This window comes from Periplaneta americana, chromosome 13, assembly GCF_040183065.1.
Source record: "Periplaneta americana isolate PAMFEO1 chromosome 13, P.americana_PAMFEO1_priV1, whole genome shotgun sequence".
NCBI lineage: Eukaryota > Metazoa > Arthropoda > Insecta > Blattodea > Blattidae > Periplaneta > Periplaneta americana.
The window spans coordinates 135,668,442-135,685,105 of record NC_091129.1 but is presented as its reverse complement, the minus strand read 5'-3'; the positions used below and the strand labels follow the sequence as shown (position 1 = coordinate 135,685,105).

Below are 16,664 nucleotides of genomic sequence, written 5' to 3'. Positions count from 1 at the left end.
GCAGTGCAAGAGGCTGTACCTCGGAACCTAATGCATAAATAATATTCCACATGAAATTTTCAACTGAAGATCTGCTGTATATACATATACAGAGTGGAAGTGCAATAGCCTTGCAGATTTTCAGAGGTAGTTTTTTTTCCCCCAGAAAAAAAAAATGCTTTTTCCCAAATGTTTAACAACCTCTTATTCAGTAACTATTGCGAATAGGAACGTGATTTTGTCCATATCGATAGAAAATCTAATAAAGAATAATTTATTCCTCTGGCATATTTCAATAGCGTGAATGGTTTTCATGTAAATTTAATTTTAAAAACCTCTTAATTTCAAGCCACTGCACGATGCGAGGAAGTGGCAACGTCGAGGCAGAACAGCTCACCTACCGAGACACACCAAGTTCATTGACTAACACAACATTATCTTTTTTCTTTCTCTTATTAGCTTTCATTGCTTCTTTACTTGTAACTTTTTTTATTCTGTAAATTGCCATTGTTTGTTTGTTTGTGTACTTGTTTACTTTTTTTCTTACTCTGTTATCTTTCATCATTTATATTGTTTTGTATGCTTTGTCTAATGGCAGCCTCTAATTTGAGGAAGTACAATAAAATATAAAATAAATACATCTGTATCACGAATAGTGTGTGTTAGCAGCCATGTTACTGGACTGCTCAAACTTCAAATTTAATTTTCTAATTAACCGTGCATTTAATCACAAAACGTAATACAGTATAGATCTTCTATTCATTTAAGTGTACCCTATAGTCCCTTTCAATCTGTAAGATTATTCACTTCTACTCTGTATATATGTAAAATAGATGTATTCTTATTGGTGTGATTTAAATCATAGAGCTCTCTTTCATGTTTTGTTCTCCCTGAAAAAAAAAAAGTTTGAATGCTCGTGAGTAAAATGTTGGTTTAAAATGTACATTCTGTTTCCTGTTGACAGAAGTTTTTGTGAAATTGCATTTAAGAAACAGATATTATAGATATTTCTTGATTCATTTGCAGCATGCACAAGTGTCTGGAACAAGTGGATCCCAAGACAGTCGTTCTGAATATTGCTTGCAGCTTCTCAATACCTTCCAGAAGAGAGGTGAGCTATGTGCTGATGTATTGAAGATTTTTTTTCTCTTTATTATGCAGTAATACTACTGACATCTTATGCTGAATCTCTATCAATTATAAATAGTTGATTTTACATTGTTTGAAATTAGTTTATTAACTACATTATAACGAGCAGAGAAATGTTAATTTTTTTTCAAATATAGTGTTTTTTTTATTTAATTCAGAATTAGAATTATGAAACCGTTGTTTATGCACATTTACGTTGGGACACATTGGAAGAGTAATTTGAGGAAAACCTATGTTTTGTGTGGACTCTTGTAGTATATGGCGTGAAGAAAGACTAGCAGTAATCGCATTATCAGTTTTCTTTATTACATCATCGTCACCAACAATAACAACAGTAGCAGCATCAACAATATCATCAACACCAGGACAAATTGGTCTGTGCTTCTGCAGATGAAATTGGTCATTTCATTATCTTTTAGGTCGTGTTGATATTCCTTGTCCATTTGGTCTGTATTTTTGAGTTATTTTAATTTGTTGAGTATCTTTCTGCATTACAAATAGTCTTCGTAGTTGTTCCTATATTTCTGAATGCTAATAATCAGAGATGAACAAAACTAACTGCCGCTCTCGCTCGCTGTGTCCGTTGCATTTGTCTTTCGAGTCTCATTTCGTAACTCTCGTGCGCTTTGAGTCTCTCTCATCATGCTCAAAATAGCATTTGGTTGGTGTGGAAAATTTTCATATCTTTGAATAACATATAATTGAAATAAATAACATTAGAGGTGTTTACTTGATACAAAAAGACAAAACAAAACAGTATCATAGTTATCAAAATGTTCTGGTCCTATTATCGTAATATAAATAGAAAAAAAAATTCTCAAATAAATTTGCATTTCTAAGAAACATAAAACATAATGTTAAATAAAGCGTTAATATTTTTTTTTAACTATAGATTGTACACTTGATCTCAAACATACGAAGAAAAAAAAAATTCCTAGCTTTTAATAAGGGCCTAGTAATTAAATGGAGATTGGGGAATGGATTATTATACACTGAAAGGTAGAGATGATGTTTCAAATAGGCTACTTGATTGTTTATACGTATATAACAATTACCAAAACAGATAAAAGTTCAGTCTGGTATGAACAACTGTGACAATTCAAACCTGCTTGATGTTCAAGAATTGACTACTCCCGATGTCTTGAACATTCTCTTGATTCACACAAGCAATCAACAACATAGGCAATATTGTCATATGAATTTTCGGCTTTGCAGGCATTGTTAGTTTTGCTTTCTCGATCGTTGTTCAACCTCTAGTAATAACTGTTACCTACTTACGTACTTACTTACTGGCAATTAAGGAACCCAGAAGTTCATTGCCGCCCTCACATAAGCCCACCATTGGTCCCTATCCTGAACAAGATTAATCCACTGTCTATCATCATATCCCACCTCCCTCAAATCCATTTTAATATTATCTTCCCATCTATGTCTCGGCCTCCCCAAAAGTCATTTCCCCTCTGGCCTCCCAACTAACACACTATATGCATTTCTGGATTCGCCCATACGTGCTCTTATTGTTAGGTTTCGTAACAAGCTGTTTTTTACGGTGATGGGTTGTTAGCCCTTCGCTCAACCCCCAAGCTGGAGGACCACCCCTTATCGGCTGTCCACGACTGCAAATTCAATATATTCGCAGCTACCCTCCATATCTGGAGGCCGTCTCCTCTCTCCACAACCTGAGGATGTGCCATAACTGTACTATCATTATTTCATTTTTGTTTTGTATCTTCATTGAATTTTTTGTACAGTACTTTGCCAGTTACTGCTCTTGGGAATAGCACTGTTTTTAACTGTTTTCACATTATAGCGAAGTTGATTGGTTTCATTACTTGAAACTCTGTGATTACAAGCACCAGGCTTTTTTGCTGATAACTTTAGCTGTTTGTGTATAGAAGGATGTTTGTAACAAACACATTAGCAGCAAAAGAGTAATGTAACAATACATTTCTTGCTGTTGAACTATTTAGTTGTCTCAATCATGCATAGCAAGTTTGGGCTTGCTGTAAGTTATTGGGTCTTTTTGACTGATCTCGACTTAAGCAAATTAATATCAATTTTTTATTTCGTTCATCGTGTCTACGTACACTAGTCTTACATACAGAAGCTGTCTAGGGGTGAAATTTTCAATCAGTGTGTTCCCACTTGTTTTCTATAAGACATCTTGACAGAAATAAGGCAGAGACGAACAGTAAAGAAAGGTCAAAACCTGCGACTGCTGAGGATATAGCAGAGATATTTGATACATTTAAAAAAATGTGGATATGATCAAAAAGTGCAAATAAAGTGAAACTGGAAAAGATTGAGAAGTATAGGGGAGAGAGAAAGTGTATAAGCAGATGTGTAGAATAAAATACAAGTAGGCTATTTATAGGAAGTGAGAATAGTGACAATGGATTAAGTGTAAGCAGAATAATGAGAAAGTGAAAGTGAGCGCAAATTAGGAATGAGAGAAAATAGTGAGAAAGGGTTAAAAGAAGTGAACAAGTGACGGCATAAAATTAGTACTAACATTTGAATGTTGGAACAGTAAATGAATATAAGAGAAAGATAGGACAAAAGGTCAAAGAACAAATAGGACAAATAATTCAATATAGAGAAAAATTGAAATTGAGATTTTAGTGAATAGTAGTTAGAGGATAAAGGGGGTGTGAAAGTAGTATAGAATATTAGATATATTAGGATTAAGGAACAAATAGAGAATAGCAAATAAAATGTAGGAGAAATACTGAAGAGGAGTTTGACCTAATAACAAAAAAAGGTACATAGTGTAATTGGGAGTATTTGTGTAGACGTGTACTGCACATAATGTGTTATTGTAATAATATGTTAATGGTGGCACTGGATACAGAAATGTGAGGTCCACCATTACATGTAAAGAAGTGCTGTGACGAAATATATCATATAAGACATTTTGACATATGTTGATGTCATGTGGCATCATGAAGCAAAATTGGAATGATAATTATTTTATAAAGTTTAAGGAATGTTCCTCTGGGTATTTTATTTATTATTTCAAGTTTTAGTGCATCACAAATTTGCCTCTGTTTTAACATAAACAACTTTATTATCTGTACACAAACTGCAGTGTTTTTACATTATTAATACTGTGAAACTTCATTTATGTTTTTTATGGGGCCTGAAGAAAAAACAAATTTGAGAGTTTGTCATACCCTTGATCTATCTGTAAGCATCATTGTTTGTTATCAACTTATTACTTCACAGGGCTTGGAACTCCTCGGTACAATTACATGATCAGTGTGGAAGATGGCTCAGTACAGGCACAACTCGTGCTGCCAGATATGCGTGCCTTTACTGGAGACTATGCAAAAACAAAAGAACAGGTGAGTTTTCTCTTCACCCTCAGAATCTCTGAAATTTGGTAAGTAAACTCATGTTAAATGAGTATCGTTTGTTGTTCTAGGCTTCAGAGAGTGCAGCTAAGATTGCACTGGCACAGCTCTCTGCAGAATTATCTCATCAGAATACTGGACTCTCATCACTTGTGGGAAAACCTGGTACAAGAACTCTTCCCATTCCCCCACAACAGTGGTACCAACAGCATCCGCAGCATCAACAGCAGCCACACTTCTCTCCTCAGGCATTCCACCACCAGCAGAGTAGTAGACAAGGTATGATGTCGGTTTACAAATGGCATCTAAAAATATTATCCAGTAAAAAACCCGCTAATGCAAACCAATTGGAACTGCATGTTGTCTGGATTAGCTGGAGTCCAGATTAGCAGAAATAAAAATCAGGCAATTTTATGAATAAAAACAGTTACAATACAACAGCATAATGAAATTCGGTATCTGTATTGATGATATCACAAGTTATACAAGTTATAGTAAAAATTTCATCCAGATTGATTAATATTTGGCATAAGAAAGTTGGTGTTGAATCAACAAAAATGAACACAGAAAAATAGATTTGAAAATAAAATGAATATTTATGTTAATTAATATTCTCCTCCGCTACATTCATCTAGTAACTTCAGGGAGCCAACAAAAAGTTACTAGATTTGTAATCAGAAATTTTAAAAAAGAATTCTTTGATGAAAAACAATTTTGACAGCTCTTTAAATTCCACGCCCCCTTCCAGCCTTAATTTAAAAAGTATAAACATACGAGTATTTATAATCAGAACTGAGCTGAATCCTTTTGGGGTATGAAAATATAAATTCTGAATAAGTGAAATAGCTAAGAAAAATTCGGAAAAATTTTTATGATTTTCAGTGGAGTCTTCCCTTAAAAAACTATTTTCTTTTGTTGTGGTTTGTCGTACATTTCCTTCACTGTGAGTTCACGTAGGTATCTCATGTGATAGTAATGTTATGTCGTGTTGCTCCTCTGACACCAATTTGTTGTGGAGGCAGATCAAAACTATACATTATTTATTTAATTTACAAATATGATAGATTACTTACATAAAATAGATATCTTCATTCTTGTGTGCGCTGATGCCATAATTTTTTCCGAACTTTCTTGAAATATCTTCTGCAATCCATGTAATCATAGTTCAGTAATTCTCCAATAATGATCAATGCAACTTGAAGCAACAGGTTTTGTGTTCTCAACAGCTGCATCTCACCTTCAGTTGGCAAAATACTCTTTAACACGTTTATGTCTTAAGAAAAACCATAGTGTCATAATTAAGAGAGAATACAAATTATCTATAGCTTATTATCTTTAACGTTATAAGTGAAGACAATGGAATTCTGCTCAGGAAAATAGTTCTGTTAAATTCCGTCATCAATAGTCAATTAGAATTAAACACGACTATACATGTTCACCTTACTTTAATGTGGCGCGAATGAATACATTTATTGAAGACTGTGATTCTTATCCACGTGCATGTCAACGTCTTCTGACATCTGATCAGAGTTTATATCTATGTCAGCGAATTCTCTTCCTGCCAGACAATACATTCTCCACAACTTATTAACTTCCTCCTCGAGACTTTTATAACGCATTACAATATTTCTAAATATTTCCTAAGATGATCATAGATCACAGACCAATAGAGAAAGTTATACCTTGGATCACAATAGTAATATGCTGACATTTCTATATTGTCACCGTTTCCAGCACACTGCGGCATTGCAGGTAATGAATTGGCGGATCAACTGGCTAAGAAAGGTTGCACCCTAATACAAAAACATATTACTCAAAAATCATTTATTTCTGTTAAATTCAATAAAAAAATTCCAATACAAACAAATATTTTTGAACAGAATAAAGGAATCAGCTAAAGATAAATCATGGGAACCTCTCCACCAAAATTTAAACATCATCCCTGAAGAACCAAGAAATTCAGCAGTGGCAGCCTTCCGCTTCTGACCGGGCATGATTGTTTGGCAACTCATTTATATAGAATCGGCATCTCCCTCTCACCCAGTTGTGTGTTATGTGGAAAGGACGTAATCATGGATAAGTCAATCAATCACACTCCTGTATCTCATGAGGAGCATAGGTCATTCACAAAGTGCCTCCATCGGACCCTATTTGTAGCCAACTTCTTCACTTCACTCCATATTTTCCCCTCCCTAGCAATATTGTCCAAAACTGTTCTCTTCCATGTATTTTTTGGCCTTCCTCTTGTTCTACTACCCTGGGGGTTCCAATCCAAAGCCATTCTTTCTACTGCTCCATCTTCTTCCCTGATTGTGTGCCCTATCCAATTCCACTTTCGTCTTTTGATTTCTATTGTGATTTCTTTCTGATTTGTTATCTTCCATAGTTTTGAGTTTGTGATTATATCTGGCCATCTAATTTTTAATATTCTTCGTAAACATCTATTAACAAATGTTTGCAGTTTATTTGTATAATTTTACTTGTTTTCTATGTCTCACAGCCATATAATAAGACTGATTTCACGTTACTGTTAAAGATTTTAATTTTTGTAGATCTAGATATAATATAAGACTTCCATATTGGGTACTACTGGACAAATGCACTATTTGCATTTTTTATTCGGTTTTTTACATCCTCAAAGGCTCCACCATCCTTGTCAATTATACTACCCAAATATTTAAATTCTTGAACAGTATCAATGGTATTATTATTTATTATAACTTTATCTGTCTAATCATGGATAAGTACCACCTGGAAAATTGTGAAGCCTTGCCTGTTCATCTCAACAGCACAGAAAAATACTTGACTGCAAGACGGGTGATGACTTTATTGCCATGATACCAGAGCATTGGCTACCAACAATATTGTCACCGTTGATTAAAATCGATCACGCAATTCAGATGGTGCTTAACCTCTCTTAGCTTCATTTTTAGTTTCGGGTATCAATACTCACATGTTCAGATGCACCATCATTGCTCAAACAGGTACTCCAGTCTCATTTATACTGTCCACAGTTTTATCATCATTTAAATCGAGAAAAATTCATTCCGGCACTGGGAATCAAACCCGGGACCTCTCAACTCTGTGTGCTGAGTGCTCTTTCCAACTGAGCTATGCCGGGACACGATCCACGGTGCCAGCCGAACTCCTCTCGTAATGTTTTACGGCCTTACTACCTGCACTTTAGGCAATGTAAGTCATACATGCAGGAGCGCATATTTAAATGACTTTATGGCCATATTCAACCTCAGTTTGTGACAACTGCTAACAGTTAATACATCACATATTCGTTATATATGAGGTCTCGCCTACCTCATTGAATATTACACGACTACTATGAAGTAGCCAATGTGTATTATCATCATTACAACGAGAGGAGTTCGGCCAGCACCGTGGATCGTGTCCCGGCATAGCTCAGTTGGAAAGAGTACTCAGCGCGCAGAGCTGAGAGGTCCCAGGTTCGATTCCCGGTGCCAGAACGAATTTTTCTCGATTTAAATGATGATAATACACATTGGCTGCTTCATAGTGGTCGTGTAATGTTCAATGAGATAGGCGAGACCTCATATATAATGAATATGTGATGTGTCCACAGTTTCTTCTTAATTCATTGTGTGATAGATTTGGATCATCTTGCACATTTTTTAGATCCTCTAACAGACTGGAGGCGTGGGCCAGGACCAGAAATGGTGGCTACAGGTGGACCCCCTGGAGGGAGATCATTCACACGTCAGCCTCCTCCACCACCATTCATGCTTCCTGCATATCAACAGCAACAGCAGGTAAGTTTTTTGTAAAAAGTGAATGACATCAATACATTGTTGTGTTGTTGCTTTTCATACAATCTCTCTTACAGTAAAAGCCCGATATATCGTGGTTGTTGGGGGACATACTTAACTCCTGCGATATATTGGAAATGATTAGTCCATTTGTTAAGGAAATGACAAGTCACATGGAGATGGGTAAAACCAATAATTTAATGCACTGTAACTTTACGTGAATTTAAATAATGTAATACTTCCTGTAATATAAACTAGACATCACTAGTTACGCAGTTTATTCCATAAAACTTGTTACTGTATTATTTTTAGCAATAGTTCACATCACTTTTTATAAATTATCCTGATTTTACACTGACTTAAAAAAAGTCCGTAAGTTTTGTTTGGTGGAATAAATCTCTGTATTATTAGCAAGATGGAGGAGACGAACACTGTTTGGTTCACTTTGCTTTTCCAACCAAGACATAATATTATTTAGATGAGATATCACTTCGGGACGAAATTGAAATACAAACTGCTGAGCCATTTATACCCGAACCCACGCTTTCAGAAGTCGAAATTGCGATAGAAAATCTGAAAAAGTACAAGTCTCCAGGTATCGATCAAATTCCAGCAGAATTAATACAAGAGGGCGGAAGCGCATTATATAGCGAAATTTATAAACTTGTACTTGCTATTTGGGAAAAGGAAATTGTACCAGAACAATGGAAGGAGTCCATAATTGTACCTATTTTTAAAAAGGGGGACAAAACCAACTGTGGTAACTTTCGAGGAATATCACTTTTGTTGACGTCGTACAAAATTTTGTCCAATATTCTTTTGAGAAGATTAACTCCGTACGTAGATGAAATTATTGGGGATCATCAGTGCGGTTTTCGGCGTAATAGATCGACTATTGATCAGATTTTTTGTATTCGACAGGTAATGGAGAAAAAATGGGAGTATAAGGGTACAGTACATCAGTTATTCATAGATTTCAAAAAGGCATATGACTCGGTTAAGAGGGAAGTATTATATGATATTCTTATTGAATTTGGTATTCCCAAGAAACTAGTTCGATTAATTAAAATGTGTCTCAGTGAAACATACAGCAGAGTCCGTATAGGCCAGTTTCTATCTGATGCTTTTCCAATTCACTGCGGGCTAAAGCAGGGAGATGCACTATCACCTTTACTTTTTAACTTTGCTCTAGAATATGCCATTAGGAAAGTTCAGGATAACAGGCAGGGTTTGGAATTGAACGGGTTACATCAGCTTCTTGTCTATGCGGATGACGTGAATATATTAGGAGAAAATACACAAACGATTAGGGAAAACACGGAAATTTTATTTGAAGCAAGTAGAGCGATCGGTCTGGAAGTAAATCCCGAAAAGACAAAGTATATGATTATGTCTCGTGACAAGAATATTGTACGAAATGGAAATATAAAAATTGGAGATTTATCCTTCGAAGAGGTGGAAAAATTCAAATATCTTGGAGCAACAGTAACAAATATAAATGACACTCGGGAGGAAATTAAACGCAGAATAAATATGGGAAATGCGTGTTATTATTCGGTTGAGAAGCTCTTATCATCCAGTCTGCTGTCCAAAAATCTGAAAGTTAGAATTTATAAAACAGTTATATTACCGGTTCTTCTGTATGGTTGTGAAACTTGGACTCTCACTCTGAGAGAGGAACATAGGTTCAGGGTGTTTGAGAATAAGGTGCTTAGGAAAATATTTGGGGCTAAGCGGGATGAAGTTACAGGAGAATGGAGAAAGTTACGCAACACAGAACTGCATGCATTGTATTCTTCACCTGACATAATTAGGAACATTAAATCCAGACGTTTGAGATGGGCAGGGCATGTAGCACGTATGGGCGAATCCAGAAATGCATATAGAGTGTTAGTTGGGAGACCGGAGGGAAAAAGACCTTTAGGGAGGCCGAGACGTAGATGGGAGGATAATATTAAAATGGATTTGAGGGAGGTGGGGTATGATGATAGAGACTGGATTAATCTTGCTCAGGATAGGGACCGCTGGCGGGCTTATGTGAGGGCGGCAATGAACCTTCGGGTTCCTTAAAAGCCATTTGTAAGTAAGTAAGTATCACTTCATAACAATTTGAATATTGTCTTTTTCCTCTACAACATTTTCATCACCGCCATATTCATTATCGTTTTCTTCATTTTGACCACCATTTTCATTCCATATAACATTCATTCCATAGGATATCTTCACCCTCTAATTGTAGCTTCTGAAATGTTCAATTATTTTAAGCTTTTCACTCATTGACTATGCTTTTCGTTTTTGCGACATTACTGCACTTAACGTTTAATTAAATTCAGACTCAGAATGTGTGACACAGACTAAGACACGGTACAGTATAAGTTTCACTTTACAAGATTTGGGAAAACTAAAACATGCATTCATGACTTGTTAAGGCATAAATTATTTCCCATTATGCCTGCACAATCCGTAGGAATGTAGTTTTACAACCCCGAAGAAAAGGTCATTGTCCACTAAGAGCTGTGTATTTACCTCCTGATGCTGTACATTATACTGCAGAAATACTCTATTCAGTACTGTATTATCTTTTACATTGATTTTTTTTTTGTTAAGATTGATTTCCACTAAATGTATTGTATATTTAATGTTTTTTACTGGGGAACATACTTCCCCCGTGTTAAGGGAAGAGGATGGTATTTTTTAAAACTTTTTTCCTATTTGGTGTAAAATATTAATTTTTTGTATGTAGAGAGCTCATAGCTGTAGCAACTCAACCAAAAATAAATATTTTGAAAAAAAAAAAAATTTGGGGGCCCAGATTTGAAAAAAATATACCCAATGCAGGATTTTACTAAAACCGATATGTCTAAACCATTTTTAAAGATAGATTCATCCAGTTTCTTGCAATGTACTTGCAAAAACTTGCTCTACAAACTGTAACAGAATTTTGATATTAGTCCCTACGTTTGTAAAATAAACAATTAAAATTTAATAACACTTTTCTGATTTTCTTTCTTGCAAACAAACGGACGTATTTTTAAAATGAAATCAATTAACAAAATTCTGTTACAGAGTAAAGTTTCCTAATAATCTAAAGAGTGTGTATTCTAAATTTCATGCATGTATCTTTAATAGTTCAGAAATTATATCCATTTTTGTTTGGCAATATAGCAAAAAAATGAAGTTACCATAAACCGATAAAAGGGAGCGAGTGATTTAAAAATCCATAGCGCAGGAAGTTTAAAAATGGCGTCTTAACATCCGATAAGGGCACAAATACCTACGAAATGTTATGCAATGTATTCCACACATATCAAAGAGTATTTTAAAGAATTTTTTTTCTTTCAAAATTCAATTTATCGGAAACAACAATAAAAGTGGGTGAGTGAATTAAAAATCCATAACGCAGGAAGTTCAAAAATGGCGTCTCAACATCCGATAAGGGCACAAATACCCACAAAATATTATGCTATGCATTCCACACATATCACAGAGTATTTTAAAGACAATTTTTTTTTTTTTTTTTTTTTTTTTTTGAAAATTTACTCATTTTTCACCAAAAAATACCATCCTCTCCCCTTAAATACGAATTTGTGTTAAGTCGGACTGCACTATATCAGGCTTTTACTATATTTATTTTCATTATATTTGTAACTTGTAAGTGATTATTTCAGTTGGTAGAGCAATTGTCTAGGGACTGGAAGGTCCCGAGTTCAATCCCAGGTGGAGGTAGAATTTTTCTCGTTGTTAGAACTTCCAAAATGACTTCAGGGTCCACTCAGCCTTCTGTAAAATTGAGTACTTGTGAAAGACAGCCAGAGTGTGCTGCCGACCATACCATCTCATTCTAGTACTTAGGTCATGAAAGCGTGGAGTTCTATCTTAAAGCTTAAATCTTTCCACTTGCGCAATAAAGATACACTTACCTCACAAGTACCATAAATAGCTATTATCAAATAGTGATTGATATACTTAACATGATAATTATTGTTTCATCATCTTTAATGTTACAACTCTGTAGATTTATCATCTTTTTATAACCAAAGTTCATTTGAAGGCAGATGTTCTGTGCATATACATTCCATTCTTCATTATTCTGTATATAAGTTAATAAATGCAGCTTCAGTCACAATAAAGTTTTAATTTAAAATGTGTTTATGCAGCAACAACACTGGCGTGGTAGCGGACAAGCTAATAATTCTAACTGGAAGCCAGGTTACCAGCAGCAAATTGTCCGACAACAAGAGGTAATGAATTCATTTCATGTCTTTGACTTTTTGTTTGGGAAGTTCAATAAATCTCGTCTTCCTCTTGTGTCTGAAACCCTAACTGTTGGCTGGAGTACAGAGAACCGCTTTATGATGTAGCAGCCATTATTAGTATATTAAGCTTGCCTAGGATACCAGAAACCTCAAATAAATCCTTAAGCTTCAAATATGCAGTTCATCTCAATTTTATTTTCAGCTCAGTGATTCAACATAAAAATTTAGCAACAGTTACTTAGAAATGCTGGACTCACACTCAGCAGTACAACCCTCTTTAAACTTCAGAAAACATCTTTATGAAACCAGTCATATAATATTCAAGGCAAACCAAGCAAGATATCCAACATCATTATAAAACAACATGCAATTCACACTCACAATTTAACAACAACCTCGAGATCAAATTCAATCAATGTTATTCATCTTGTATACATGGTGCAATTAACTCTTAATCTTTATTTATTACTGTGTCAAAATGATCACAAATTTCAGAAGTAACTATTGCAGCCTACGGCTTTTCCGATGTGGAATTATTTAAACTCCAAGGTTTAATCATCACAGCAGATCTCCCAAAACACTAATTTGGAATTTGAAACCTTTAACCAATCCCAAGGTACGCCAAAAGCTCCCATGGCTAGAATTTAACAAAGTCTCGAGGAAGATCAAAATACAGTTGCCAAATTACCTTTACTTAGCTGGTTAAGTTATCAGGTTCCCGAGCAAGGATGGGAAAGTTTTTCAGCTGCCAGCTGGTACCTCGAGCTCCAGTCAACTACCCACTGTTAATCAGTTAATAAGGTGACGAATAATCGAGGTTCTGCTAAAAAAAAAAAAAACAGCCAGTAATACGTAAATGTTTTAATCGGTCACTTCTTGCTGTATTTGACTGATGTTTAACAATCATCTTCTCTATATTTCTTAATTTTTGTTATATTGCAGTTAGATACTACCAGTATATAATTATTTAAATTTGGTTGGTATCTGAAAATTCTTAGTAGATAAATCAGATCATATCTTTGGATAGGGTGACCAGACGTCCTCTTTTGTCTGGACATGTCCTCCTTTTTAGGCCTTTGTCTGGGGTCTGGGCAGATTTTAAAAATTCAAATGTCCTCTTTTTCGTAACTTGTATGTCTGATATTTTGAAATTATCTGATTTGATGCCTTTTTCAAGTAATTTTCCTGTAGGTGGCAGCAGCATTGACATAATATACTCTTTGCCAACGATCATAACTCTCTTTGCATACAAAATAATATTAAATTCACATTTTGTGCAGTCTTTTTATTTATTGTAATAATAATTATAGTTCCCTTGGTTTTCATATTATGTAGTTAACTATAAAATCATTTTATATTATTAAGTTTTATCATAAGTATACTGTAATAAAATAGATATTGGCATAATTTTAAGTATAATATAGGCCTAAGCCTAAATCTAAATAGGGTAGACATCTTCTGTCCTCTTTAATAATTACAGTTCCCTTGACTTTCATATGTAGCTAACTGCAAAAGTATTATTAATAAGCTTTATCTTAATTATTTTGTAATATTAACATACTTTAAGTATGATATAGGCTAAATCTGTACTGTAAATACACTCAGGGACAAAAAAAAAAACCGGACACTTTAATATTTGCTGGTATTTTGCAAAACATTATCTTCTCATACAATATTATGGTAGCCATCTGTTGTTATGGAGACGTGTATACATTGTTGATTGTTTTTTGTTTTATAAACAAGCCATTACAACCAAATATTCCAATTTTGCTTTCGGAGTCTCAGCTATAACAATTTTGTCTCAACCATTTTGTGCTTCATTATCGTTATCATTCATTATTTCTTTATTTTTACATTTTCTGAGTTTAAGTGGGGTTGTAACATTTGTCTTAAAACAAGATGTGACCTGAAGATGTGGCTCGAGCTGTAGCCCTTTACGATGATGGACGCAGTGTACATTACATTGTAAATGTTATGAATATGGCTAGAAGCACAACCCATGATGCCATAAAACGGTATAGAGAGACCCTAGAATATACCAGAAGACCAGGTTCAGGTCGTCCAAGAGCTACAAATCCAAATGAAGACAGGTATATGATGTTGAGAGTTCTTAGGGAGCGCAACCTGCCAGCTACTAGTGTAGCCCAGCAATTTGTTAACATGCATGGACGCCCAATTTCGGCCAAAACAGTTAGAAGGAGGTTGAAAGCAAGTGGACTGATATCAAGTAGACCTGCAACTGGTCCCAGACGTCTCAGGATGCATCGAGTTGAACGACTGCGTTTTGCAAATGATCACAGGGATTGGAGAAATGGACAGTGGAGCTGTGTTCTGTTCACTGATGAGTCCTGTTTCAATCTGTGCTCACCTGATGGACGTGAAAGAGTTTGGAGAAGGAGGGGAGAACGATTTTCACAGTGTTGCATTTCCGAAAATGTGCCGTATGGAGATGGTGGAGTGATGGTTTGGGCAGAAGTGTGTACGGATGCTCGTACAGAGTTGGTTTTTGTTGAAAATGGAAGACTAACAGCTGATAGGTATATAAATGAATGTTTGGCTGATCATGTTGTGCCATTTCGCGAATTTGTAGGCAATAATTTTGTTTTAATGCATGATAATGCACGGCCGCATATTGCCCATGCGGTCGGAGATTATCTCCAAGAAGTGGGAATCCATGTTCTTCCATGGCCAGCAATGAGTCCAGACATGAACCCAATTGAACACGTGTGGGACATGGCGTGTTAAGAATAGACGACCGAGACCAGAATCGTTACAAGAGTTGAGACGAGCACTTGGCGAAGAATGGGAACTTATTCCTCAAGAAGACATTGCTAACCAAATTGAGAGCATGCCAAGACGTATGGATGCAGTTATTCAAGCCAGAGGGGGTAATACCCGTTACTAAAAAGAGTTTTTAATGTTTAAGGCACCATAAAATGAAAAAAACAGTTAGACCAAACGATGCCATAGTTATATGCCCTTTGTAATTTTTTGTAAATTTTCTCATCAGAGATTTTTTTTTTCAAATGTTGTCGTATAAGGTGCAAAATGAAACATTATTTTGTTTAAATGGGTTTTGTTTCATTTTGAAATAATTGGCAACAAAATACAAGCAAATATAGAAGTGTCCAGTTTTTTTTGTCCCTGAGTGTATTTTGTAAGAAAATAGATATTGATAATATAGGCCTAAGCCTAAATATAAATACATATTTTCTGTCCTCTTTTTTCGAACAATGACCTTTTTGAAGCTTTGTGTCCTCTTTTCTACCGATGTGAATCTGGTCACCCTACCTTTGGAGATATGATACGTCCTAATTTAGCCTAACTTATACAGGAATCTGCTGACTCATAAAAAATGCAAATATACAGAAACATTACTCACAATTATGGAGACTTTTGAATTTGTTTGGTACAAGTTAGAATCTAGCATTAAGGAAAAATCCTAATTGACAAACAGCCACTCAGTAGGTTTTGTAATGTAAATTTTTAATGAAGATCAATGTACCAACAACAACCTTTTCCGTTAATGTGTTTCATAACTTCGTATGCCAACAGTTTTGGAATAGCAACACCAACATAAATAGCAACTGGAGACAGACATCAACAGAGGAGTCGAAGAAGCAGTTCATTCCATTGCAGGCTGTGAAGCAGCAGAGAAACAGACTTGTGGGGGCTCCTCTGCAGATATTGACTCAGGAGCAACGGCAACAACAGCCACAGACTCCACAACAGCAGCCACCACAGATTCAGCCACAGCAGCAGCAGAGTGAACATCAGGTTACTCCTAGTGCCCCCACTCATGTGAGTATTCTCACTCATTATTCAATCGGTTAGCAGTTTGCTCCGTAAGGTGTAGACGCTGACATGGCAAAGTAAGGTTGTTACCCGGAGTGACTGGGGTAGTGTAGTGCAATCAAATGAGATCCATTTATTCTCGTTCAAGTTAACACTCTGGGAACAGGAACATCAGTAGTTCATAGAACACTGAAGATGATGCAGAACCGGCGTCGAAACAGGCCGTCCGTCTAAGGTACATAACCTTTTTTTAAAATTTTAACACTTTTAACGTGTCGTTAAACAATTTTAAGTTTTTTCGAATGAGATTATTTAAGTGATTACAGGTTTTAATAAAAAACAAGTGTTTTTCA

The 16,664-nt window shown here is 35.4% G+C and overlaps 1 protein-coding gene across 4 annotated transcripts in view; it reads left to right on the top strand.

Moving 5' to 3' along the window:
* pcm (5'-3' exoribonuclease pacman) overlaps nucleotides 1-16,664 on the top strand; it is an 84,000-nt gene that overhangs the window by 63,411 nt on the left and 3,925 nt on the right. For all 4 annotated transcript variants that reach the window (XM_069844292.1, XM_069844295.1, XM_069844293.1 and 1 more), the window contains 6 exons: nucleotides 1,006-1,090; nucleotides 4,354-4,472; nucleotides 4,553-4,760; nucleotides 8,130-8,263; nucleotides 12,418-12,501; nucleotides 16,072-16,317. In XM_069844292.1, coding sequence (XP_069700393.1) covers nucleotides 1,006-1,090; nucleotides 4,354-4,472; nucleotides 4,553-4,760; nucleotides 8,130-8,263; nucleotides 12,418-12,501; nucleotides 16,072-16,317 — 876 coding nt within the window. The remainder of the gene's footprint in view (nucleotides 1-1,005; nucleotides 1,091-4,353; nucleotides 4,473-4,552; nucleotides 4,761-8,129; nucleotides 8,264-12,417; nucleotides 12,502-16,071; nucleotides 16,318-16,664) is intronic.